The following is a 12,365-nucleotide window of genomic DNA, read 5'->3' on the forward strand; positions in this document are numbered from 1 at the left end:
TTAAATTATTTAATAAATTGATCTTACTTTCTGTTTTATGGATATATTACACTACACAAAAATAAATAATAATTTCTCATAAAACCTAAATACTAAAATGGTATGAAATATTTAACATAGAAGAATAATGATTATTGTTTATACACATGTTTTTTGTAGGATGCAAGAATTTATTTAGATTTAATTTTTATGTTTCCTTTACAAATGAATATTTAAAAATACCAAAGCAGAGTGTCTTGTCATATGAACTACCTATTTCTTAATTGCAACTCTGAAAATATTCTGATTTCAATTATTGTTAGTTTCTTCAGAAACATAAATACAGTATATATTTTATATATATTTCTTTGATTCCGATTGTATTAAACTGTTAAATACTTTAGATAAGAATATTATCTTTCTGTTTTCCGATCTAAATATTAATATTTTAACCAGAATGTTCTCTCCCGTAAGTCTATGATTAAATACACAGTAATTCCGCGGTTAAATCTTCAAACATAATAAGTTTACATGTTATCGAGACAACAGACAATACCACATTATAATTGACCCAGATACACACAGTGTACAGTGGTCGTTTTAAAACAAATATAATTGCGTCGTCAAGGGCCATCAAGGGACGTTCCGAGAATTTTATTCTGACTTCCAGCCGAGAGATATCGAGTGGCCCATAGACACATCCAAAACTCGCCAATATATAAGCATGAACCCCTCAGGGGGGGGGGGGGGGGGGGGGGGGGGGGTTCATGCAAAAACATCAAAAGAAAAGAATCAGCTGTCAAGTAATGCCACCCATATTTGAACTTGATCTGTGTTTTATGGTTATATGCATTGGGTATAACATACAGCAGGCTGGGCAACAAGTGATGCCCTTAATGCTCAATTCACCTTGAGGCATGATCATGCAATAGCTGTATATCTAAATTGCTGATAGATTCATCAAAGAAGTTTAGTTAAAAACTATGATGAGTTGACAACAGATATTTCTTGACCAGTACAGTATTAAAATTTGAACTGGAAAGAAAATTTGTATCTAAAAATTAAACTAGAGGCTCTAAAGAGCCTGTGTCGCTCACCTTGGTCTATGTGCATATTAAACAAAGGACACAGATGGATTTATGACAAAATTGTGTTTTGGTGATGTTAATGTGTTTGTAGATCTTACTTTACTGAAAATTCTTGCTGCTTACAATTATCTTTATCTATAATGAACTTGGCCAAGTAGTTACAGTGGTAACTATTTTGTAAAAATTTACAAAATTGTTTTGTAAAAATTTACAAAAGTTGTGAAAATGGTAAAAATTGACTATAAAGGGGTCAATTAACCATTTTGGTCATGATGACTTACTCTTTGGTCTTACTGTGCTGTACATTATTGCTGTTTACAGTTTATCTTTATCTATGATATTATTGAAGATAATAAACAAAAATGAACAAAATTTCTGTAAATTACCAATTCAGGGGTAGCAACCCAACAACGGGTTGCCTGATTGGTCTAAAGTTTCAGGGCAGATAGATCTTGACCTGATGAAAAATTTAATCCTTGTCAGATCTGCTCTAAATACTTTTGTTTCAGAGATATGAGCCAGAAACTGCATTTTACTCTATGTACTATTTTAAGCCATGTCAGCTGTTTCGCGGCAGGGTTATCAGACACAATTTTAATACTAGATACCCTAATTGTGATTGTGTACAACTTTGGTTAAATATGTCTTAGTAGTTTCAAAAGATAACAAAAATTTATGAAAAAAATTGCTAAAAATTGACTATAAAGGGCAATAACTCCTTAAGGGTCAACTGCCATTTTGGTCATGTTGACTTATTTGTAGATCTTACTTTGCTCAACATTGTTGCTGTTTACAGTTTATCTCTACCTATAATAATATTCAAGATAATAACCGAAAGCAGGGAAATTTCCTTAAAATTATCAATTCAGGGGCAGCAACCTAACAGGCTGTCAGATTCATCTGAAACTTTCAGGGCAGATATATCTTGACCTGATAAACAAGTTGACCCGCATGTCAGATTTGCTTTAAATGCTTTGGTTTCAGAGATATAAGCCAAAATCTACATTTTACCCCCATGTTCTATTTTTAGCCATGGCAGCCATCTTGGTTGGTTGGCCGGGTCATCAGACACATTTTTAAACCAGATACCCCAATGATGATTGTGGTCAAGTTTGATCAAATTTGGCCCATTAGTTTAAGAGAATTTTTTAGTAAAAGTTAACGACAAGGGACGAAGGACGCCAAGTGATGAGAAAAGCTAACTTGGACCTTCGGGCCGGGTGAGGTAAAAAGGTTATTTATGTGTGAATTTAAAATAGCTAAAACTTACTGATCCATCTCTAGGGTAATCTGGTATACAAGGATAGGTATACACAGTCACATCATCTGGCGCCAATAATTTAGCATGGGCAGCTGTACTTTTACCATCTACTTCACTTGGATGTTTAATTATGTCAACTTTAATTGGTAACTAAAATAAAAAAAAAAAACATCATGTAAAACTCTCAATTGGTTTGAAAAAAGATTTTAGCAAGTGAAATTTCCTATAGAGATAAATAATATGAAATGTCAAGTAATTTCATACCTGAACTTTTGAAAGATTAAATATAAGAGAATATAAAGGTCCTTTAATACTTAGAAAAATAGACATGATAGACAACTTTTCTTTAAAACTTTAACAAACGGGTTATATGTATCTGCAGTTTTAGTCTATATAGCTCTCTATCTGTTATAACAGATTAATAGGTCATATAAAATAAACTCCCTTAAGCGATTTTCGATTGTAGTTTTAGTTTCTTTCTTATCATATAGAAGACCAATTTAAAAAAAATCAGACCTAATTAAAATAATCCCTTCAAAACTAATAATAACAGTTGCAAATTTATATGCAGATGTACATGCAACTTTATTACTTATTATACCGGTAAAATTTTAGACTGCACTTCTGAGTATTCAATGAAAGATGATAAAGGGAGATAATTTGTTATAGCTCAATTTAGCTTATGTAGCCCAATCTAGCTGTTAAAAAAAGCTTGAATTGTATAGAAACTGAACCTAATAATAGAAGACAGTCTGATATCAAAAGACATTCATGAAAGGGCACTTGAAGAGGAGTTTATTCGGTCTTCATTGATGAAACTCAAATAAGTTTTAAATAGATCAGTTGTGATTATAATTTATAAAATCCTTCTTCTTCAACATGTTCAACAAGTTCTAGTTATTTAAAGCATAAAAAATCATTTCAAATTAGGAATTCCAGAATATGCTCAGACTCATTCTAACTTGTTTTAAAACAGTGAATTGTGATATGGGTATTGTCAATGCAACGGTAATCTTAATTGGCTAGCTGATATGATTGATTGAAATACAACTATGTACAGTAAATTCAAAAATTATTGCATGCATATTATTGCAATTTATTTCGTTTTAGACTTATGGGATTTGAACTTTTGCAATAATATTGAGAAAAATTTTGTTTATTTCATATAAAAAAATTCAATGCAAGTTTAAATTATTGTGATTATACATTTGTTATAACCTTGTCCCATTTTTCACAATAATAAAACATTGCAATTATTTCTGAATTTACAGTATATGGTCCTATCTGTATTCATGTGTAATAATGTAATTGATGATTTGTCAGAATTGTTTATAAAAAATATGGAGATCAGGACATAAATACCTGTACATAAGGAAGTTTTCCTTGAAGTTGGTCAACAGGTACATAGCATGTGTAACAATAGTATTTCCGTGATTTATTGCATTTTGGACATTCACTGCGACCCTGCAGAGTATCCAGAAAGTCAGAGGACGATATCTTTAAATTTGAGAATGGTTGCTCTTCCATTTTCTGAAGAAAAAAAGTACTGTTAATGCTCAGTAGTTCAGATTTATTTGGTTCTGATCTACTATGGGTTTATTTGGTTCTGATCTACTATGGATTTATTTGGTTCTGATCTACTATGGGTTTATTTGGCTATTTGGTTCTGATCTACTATGGGTTTATTTGATTCTGATCTACTATGGGTTTATTTGGTTCTGATCTACTATGGATTTATTTGGTTCTGATCTACTATGGGTTTATTTGGTTCTGATCTACTATGGGCTTATTTGGTTCTGATCTACTATGGGTTTATTTGGTTCTGATCTACCATGGGTTTATTTGGTTCTGATCTACTATGGGTTTATTTGGTTCTGATCTACTATGGGTTTATTTGGTTCTGATCTACCATGGGTTTATTTGGTTCTGATCTACCATGGGTTTATTTGGTTCTGATCTACCATGGGTTTATTTGGTTCTGATCTACTATGGGTTTATTTGGTTCTGATCTACTATGGGTTTATTTGGTTCTGATCTATGGATTTATTTGGTTCTGATCTACTATGGGTTTATTTGGTTCTGATCTACTATGGGTTTATTTGGTTCTGATCTACTATGGGTTTATTTGGTTCTGATCTACTATGAGTTTATTTGGTTCTAATCTATGGATTTATTTGGTTCTGATCTACTATGGGTTTATTTGGTTCTGATCTACTATGGGTTTATTTGGTTCTGATCTACTATGGGTTTATTTGGTTCTGATCTACTATGGGTTTATTTGGTTCTGATCTACTATGGGTTTATTTGGTTCTGATCTATGGATTTATTTGGTTCTGATCTACTATGGGTTTATTTGGTTCTGATCTACTATGGGTTTATTTGGTTCTGATCTACTATGGGTTTATTTGGTTCTGATCTACTACGGGTTTATTTGGTTCTGATCTACTATGGGTTTATTTTGTTCTGATCTACTATGGGTTTATTTGGTTCTGATCTATGGATTAATTTGGTTCTGATCTACTATGGGTTTATTTGGTTCTGATCTACTATGGGTTTATTTGGTTCTGATCTACTATTGGTTTATTTGGTTCTGATCTACTATGAGTTTATTTGGTTCTGATCTATGGATTTATTTGGTTCTGATCTACTATGGGTTTATTTGGTTCTGATCTACTATGGGTTTATTTGGTTCTGATCTACTATGGGTTTAGTTGGTTCTGATCTACTATGGGTTTATTTGGTTCTGATCTATGGATTTATTTGGTTCTGATCTACTATGGGTTTATTTGGTTCTGATCTATGGATTTATTTGGTTCTGATCTACTATGGGTTTATTTGGTTCTGATCTACTATGGGTTTATTTGGTTCTGATCTACTATGGATTTATTCATTTTAATATCAATGAACAGTAAGTTGGCTATGATTTTGGTAAAATTAAAAAAAAAAACTTTGGGTCGTTGATTTAACTGAAAGTAAAAATAGCAATGCATTTATCTCTTTTAATGGCTGAATTTTCACTTAAAATTCTTTAAAAAAGTTGAATATTTGTGTGGAACGGACTCATTGGTAATCATACCACATCTCTGTATTCTTATTTGTCGACCAAATTTTGAGCTATACATTGTACAATCAAATGAAATACAAAATAAAGCACAGTAAATGATTAGAATGATTTAAAGTACATTTAAAAAAAACACAGGTACAATGCATACACATAGAAACAAAGTAACATAATTGTAAACAATGTCATTGACAAAACATTCTAGTCATTATGGAAACCACTGTAACATGAAGAAATTACATGTTAAAGATTATGCTTTCGATACCAACATTTCTGTTTTTTTTTTATATTAAACAATCACATGGTCACTAACTTTATTTTTGGTGTAATTAACCAATCTTTTACCTACATGTACTTGGTGGTAAAAAAATGACATATATCAACTTTTAAACAGCCTACAACAAAACATGGCGTTCTGCTTATTTTGATATAAAACATGTAAAAAAGATGTGGTATGATTGCCAATGAGACGACTCTCGCGAGTCTCCATTAGAGACCAAAATGACACAGAAATTTACAACTATAGGTTACCGTATGGCGTTCAACAATTAGTAAAGCCCATACCGCATAGTCAGCTATAAAAGGCCATGAAATGACAATGTAAAACAATTCAAACGAGAAAACTAATGGCCTTATTTATTTTTAAAAAATTGTAAGGGGTTCTGTGGAACCCAGTGTCTCGCCTACTTATGTTGTTAATCTCAGACTCAACAAAAATGAGGAAAAAAAAACAATAAAAATATTCCTCTAGATAGTATCTTATAATAGAGGTCGGTCATTTAAACACGTATCAACAATATAGTATACATTGACGTATCCACATCTGCAGATTTATCAAAAAATATTATGTGATCCCAAGCTTAAGAACACTTTACGTTCAAAACATTCACTTTCAAAATTTGCAATAGTAGTGTTTTGTAAAAATAATAATAAGGGCGTCTATCAACTACTTTTTAATGCCCTTAAAAAGCAGCCAATGTAGGGCAGGTACAAGAATATCGTACACAATCCTTTAATAATCTAGTTAAGAAATATTTCAAGATCTTACATGAATAAACACACACAAAAAAATCAAATGTACTACTTATACATGTATATACATGTAACGAACTTTGAATATTGTTCATTTGCGATGTTATCATAAGAGGTAATAGAAACACAAGTTGTCTTCAGATGTCATATAAATACATGTACGTTTAATAAAACAGTACTGAGTACCACTCTATTTGTCAAATAACAATTTGGTTCTACGTGAGCACAAGTTAGCACACAAATAAACGATTTTACTGTATTCACTCCTATCATGCCTGTAAGCTGTTCCAACTATCCGGAATATCTTTAAAAGTCGGATTACATGTTCCACAAAAACTTGATGTTTCCCATTTGTTTTGTTAATTTTTGCAGTAGAATTTAATCGGTTGCTCATTTGCATTATTAAAGTACATACAATTAAAGCTCGAGATCACATACTGTTTTTTGATAAATCTGCAGATGCGGATACATCAACGTAAACGATACGGTCGATACGTCTTTAAATGACCTACCTCTAATTGTAAGAAGCTTCTGCCCAAGTTTGATACAAATCCAGGATAGTTTATGAATCTTATAAATGTTTCAAAAACTTTAACCACAGAATGTAATGTTTTCTGTCCATTTATAAGTAAAATACGGAAAAAATGGAATTTCATTTTTACAAAATTTACTTGTGCATACTATCTTACATGTCTTATGAACATAAACCAGCTTCTGTCTCAGTTTGGTAGAAATCCAGGATAGTTTAAGAAAGTTATTAAAATTTCAAAAACTTTAACAAGAGAGTGAATATTTGTGGATGCCACTGTCGACGACAACGACACCGACGGAATGTAGCATCAATCACTATGTCTCGCTTTTTCAACTAAAGTCGAAGGCTAAACAAAAATGAATGTTTTGTGGTATTTTTTATTTATAGACCACTTAACTTATGATTTATATTGTTAAAATAAAGTCATTGACTCTATCATCATGATCATTAATCTACGTCTGTCATTTAAACAGAAATGTATGTACATGTACCAATAATATCATAGCCAAATAGTAGTAAAAATCTCATAGCAGTAATTAGTTGTTGGTACTGTATACATGGTATCTATAATACTAAAATTACGAGGTCCAAGGAGTAGGGGCATTAAGGACTGGTTTTGGCCCAAGAAAATAAAATTTTTGATAACATTTTCAAATTGGAACATAATGTTTAGAAATGCATAGGGTCAATAAATATAAATGAAAAACATTTAGATTTTTATGTGGTGACGTCACAATTACGTCATTATATGTACTGTTTTCACAAAAACGTTGAAAAACACAGAATTTATGCAGTTTTCTATCTTTATTTCGGTTGTGGAAACATCATGCGCAGCCAAGAAACAACAAAATAATTTAACAGGAGCTTAATTATAACTATTGACAAAATCTCACCAAATATAAAGTTGTTTCTTGGGTGCGCACATACTTTTTCAATCTAAAATATACTTAAAATTTGATAAAACAAGAATGTGTCCCCAGTACACGAATGCCCCACTCGCACTATAATTTTCTATGTTCAGTGGACCGTGAAATTGGGGTAAACACTCTAATTTGGCATTGAAATTAAAAAGATCATATCATAGGGAACATGTATACTAAGTTTGAAGTTGATTGGACTTCAACTTCATCAAAAACTACCTTGAACAAAAACTTTAACCTGAAGCGGGACAGACGAACGGACGCACAGACCAGAAAACATAATGCCCCTCTACTATCGTAGGTGGGGCATAAAAACAAGGAAAATCACAAAATTTTACAAAATATGCAAATTAAGTCATGAGTTGTTCCCAAGGTAACTTGTTCGATGTCCAAAACTGTTTGGTTTTTCTGAATACTTTGTACTTAAGTCAAGTTTTCAGTAATTTAAAAATATGTATGATAACTTTTAAATTTGCAGTAATTTTTGGGCCAAATGAGGGCCTTAATGCCCCTACTCCTTTGTCAGCCGTCATCATGTAAAAACGACGAATCAAAGAATTCAACTTTATATATAACTAATATAGTACAAAGGTGTAGATTAAAAATTACACCACTCCAGGCCCTTTTGTTTTCCATGTAATTAATATTGCCAATAATTAAGAAGTTCCGGGTCGAGTCCGATACCGATACCAATAGTATATTTATTTACCAGTTACCGATTACCTTAGGGAGCTACCATTTGATTTTTATGGGGGGGCTAGGATGAAAAATTTTGTCCTGCATTTTTTTTTAGTTGTAATCTCTGTCCTGCTTTTTTATTTTTCACTCTATTTGGTCCTGCCTTTTTTTTTTATTAGTTTATCCTGACTTTTTTTACCTAAATTGTCATCCTGCCTTTTTTTTTTGCAAAGTGTCTCATCCTGCCTTTTTTTTTTACTCAAAACTCCTGTCCTGCCTATTTTTTTCAAATTTCATCCTAGCCCCCCCATAAAAATCAAATGGTAGCTCCCTTATCTGTACGTTCCACATCTGACAGGCGCACCACCAAACGGTGTATTCAGGATTGATATGCTATATAGTAATTACACGGGTCATAATCACAGGGTTGACACTCCTTAATTGTCAAATTTTATTTATAACTAATATAGGACAATTCTGTTGATTACTCGAGGTTGATTAAAAAATACTCCATTCCAGGACCTTTTGTTTTCCAAATAATTAATATTATCAATAATTGATAAGTTCCAGTTCGACGGGTTCAAACAGAAAGATTTGAAAGCAGAGAAAACTGTGTATCTTATAATCGGCATGACTTTATCAGATGACAATACTAATACTAAAATAAGGCTTGCGCATAGTTATATACTTTAATTCAGTCACGGACCCGTGATATCACGGGTGTGTTCTAGTATATATTAAATAAAAAGGATATTTTTAAATATATTATGATTCATTAGATTAGAAATAGTTAAATATACCAAAAGGTGCTAAACAAACTGAAAGTTGAAAGTGAAAGTAGAAAATCAAATGGTCTAAATCTTGAACTTTTAACACTTTCTTGAATAAGAACGATGGGTCATTGACTATCTTTCAAAATTGGAAAACACTTGAATAAAATTAGCTCACTACACGAATGTGCTACCTACCAGTAAGTCAATAGTTAGGATTCGCACGTTTTTTCAACAACTTGGGATAAATTTCTAATTTTCTTTTTGTTCCTCATTGCCAGGAGATCTGTGAAAAGGGCCATAATTTTTATTTTGTTAGAAAATGGCGCCAAATCAAAATTGCAGAACTATAACATTTGGAGATTCATGAAGGATAGAGGGATCATGGCATTGACATCCATGGTACACTTAATACACATTAAACAAAAACACACATTTTTACGAGTGATGATTTATGAACGTGCTTAGATATAGAACCAAAAGATATAAAAATATCCACGTTTATGTATGGCTTGGAAACTGTGACATTACTGTAAAATCTGGTAGATATTTAAACCTACGCTTTCAGAATACCTCCAGTATAATCAAATACATAAAAGACAAACTTGAGGATATTATTTTAGCCATAAAAGTGTCCAGAAAGAAAAACACACCAAGAGTTACTTTGCTCGAAATCCCTCATTACTCGTTAGTGGAATACAACTCTTCTCATAAACACCCTGAACCTCGTTCTTTTTATGAAGACGACATCAAGCTTTCAAAACAAATTGATTCTATTAATAGTGTAATCCGTCAGCTTAATACCTCAGCCTTGGATAACGCCAGATCACCACGATTTTCATTAGACTTAACCCGCCCAACCAAAGGTCACAAGGGACAAAGAGCAAAGGCTCGTAGCCATTACAATTTCAAGCACGTGTACGTGGATGGTGAACACCCCAACCCATTGCTTGCAAAACTCTGGTATCAACGCATTGGCAGACAGATGGTGTTTGACTGTTTCACAAAATCAAAAAAGCATCGCCACAGGCACAGAAAATCCAAAAACTCAAAATTTGAAAACTGAGCTGTAAAAACTGTTTTGCTGCTCATACAGATTTTTCTATTGTCAATTGAATTAACATCATTACAACCAATAAGTTAAGGATGCAACTTTAATTTTGACTAAAATCACACAATCCAACATAGTCTGAGGGAAAAAAAAGGGAGAATAACTTTAGTAAGGGTAGTAAAAACAGTTTTGCTGCCTAATTGCTATACAATCCAAGTGAACCTGAAACAGTTATAAATAAGGAAAAGAAGTAAAGATTGTCTACGTCACCCCATCATATATAACAACATAATAACACCATATCTCTGACACAGCTTCATCACTATAGTTATAATTGCTTCTGCATAATATAGATAACAAGAGTTTGGTTCAGAAAATTTGGATAGTAAAAACAGTTTTGCTGTCCATTTCTATATATCAGACAAATAAAGTAAATACTGTTTTGCTGCCCAAATTCTACCAAATTTCTTAGAGAAAGGAAAACAACAAAGTCAACAAATTTATCAAGTCACATTAGCTTAGGAATAGTAAAGACTGCTTTGCTGTCCAAAATTTATCCAGAGTTATTGAGAAAGAAAAGGCACTCCAGTAAATAAATCTGTCAACTTATATTGGCTTCAAAATAGTAAAGACTGCTTTGCTATAAAAAAAAAAAAAAAAAAAAAAACAACAACAAACAACAAATAAATTTATCCAGAGTTATTAGAGAAAGGACAGGAACTTCAGTAAAAATTGTCAAGTTCATTGGCTTCAAAATAGTAAAGACTGCTTTGCTGTCCAAAATTTTATCTAGTCTTATTGGAATAAGGAAAGGACCCTCAGTAAATAATTTTTGTCAAGATTTAATAGGTTCAGTATAGTAAAGACTGCTTTGCTGTTATCTGATCTAAAATGTCTTCTCCAAGGAGATCACATAGAGAGAAAATCTCTCCATATAGATATACACCAAGTCTAGCAGTTGCGAAACATAAAGCACGACAAAAAAACAGGGAACGTTTGCAACTATCTAGTCAATTTACTCCAAATAGATTTAACTCAAGGGAAAACATCAGTGACTAATTACTCACTAAATCCAACCAAAGCAGCCCAAAAAATGATTGATGCTACTGAACAGCTCAATGTACAGGCTGAATTCAAAAGAGGAACCCTTGTTATGAAATTCTCTCCTGCTGCGTTTCTGATGTTTCACAAACATACTCTTGCTTACTATGAAAAATCAAGTAGATTAACAGCTATATCTCATTTCAAAAGGGACAAAAACAATCTCATAGTGGAAGAATCACTCAGTATTAAACCAATCACAAATGATAAGGTTGGTAGGAGACAAGTTTACAGAATCAATTTATACAAAACTGCATTCTCTGTTGAAGCAAATGGTAGAGAGATTAAGGACTTTATTAAAAATGACCTACATGAAATTTTAAGTACATTACCATCTATAGAATTTTTAAACAATATGAACACAGCCATACAAGATTCATGTAAATCTTTCTTGTCTGATCAGGACTCTACCAATTGGATACAATCAGATAACATTTCTTCCCATTCTGCAATCGTACCTACATCCAGTAGAGATGAAAATGATCCTCTCCTGACCAATTTAAACAGAACTCAAAATTTGACATCAATTGAGACAATAGTAGCAACAGATTCTACCCAATCTCACAAAAACTGTGCTAGTTGCTCTGAGAACATAATCGACTTCGAATTTATCATGTGTATCACTTGTGAAGAAAAATTCCATTTTCAATGTCAAAACATAACTTCTGATCAATACAAATCTATGAGTATTGATGATTTGGAACAATTCAAATGCACACAGTGTAATTCGTTAATAAATGACCTATCCATCTCAGAAATAGAAACAGATCCCGGAAACATGGTTCAATTTACTGGTTCCTCATGCTCCCCAGATACTTTGGTGAAAACAGTTCAGATAAACAGAAATCTTGAAATATCTCCAAAATCAGACCCTTATTGTGGGAACTCTAAG

The 12,365-nt window shown here is 32.3% G+C and overlaps 1 protein-coding gene across 2 annotated transcripts in view; it reads right to left on the reverse strand.

Annotated features, from left to right (window-relative positions):
* The window catches only part of LOC139513042 (tRNA-uridine aminocarboxypropyltransferase 1-like), a 30,276-nt gene that overhangs the window by 4,355 nt on the left and 13,556 nt on the right, over positions 1-12,365 (reverse strand). The window contains exons 1-3 of one of the 2 annotated variants that reach the window (XM_071301146.1): positions 9,520-9,630; positions 3,691-3,858; positions 2,338-2,478 (exon numbers count right to left, since the gene is read on the reverse strand). In XM_071301146.1, the coding sequence (XP_071157247.1) occupies positions 2,338-2,478; positions 3,691-3,855 (306 nt within the window). In that variant the 5' untranslated portion in view covers positions 3,856-3,858; positions 9,520-9,630. Of the gene's footprint in view, positions 1-2,337; positions 2,479-3,690; positions 3,859-9,519; positions 9,631-12,365 lie in introns of those variants that run through there. The other variant, XM_071301145.1, reaches the window with a different exon arrangement.

The sequence above is a fragment of the Mytilus edulis genome, chromosome 2, assembly GCF_963676685.1.
Source record: "Mytilus edulis chromosome 2, xbMytEdul2.2, whole genome shotgun sequence".
Classification (NCBI taxonomy): Eukaryota; Metazoa; Mollusca; class Bivalvia; order Mytilida; family Mytilidae; genus Mytilus; species Mytilus edulis.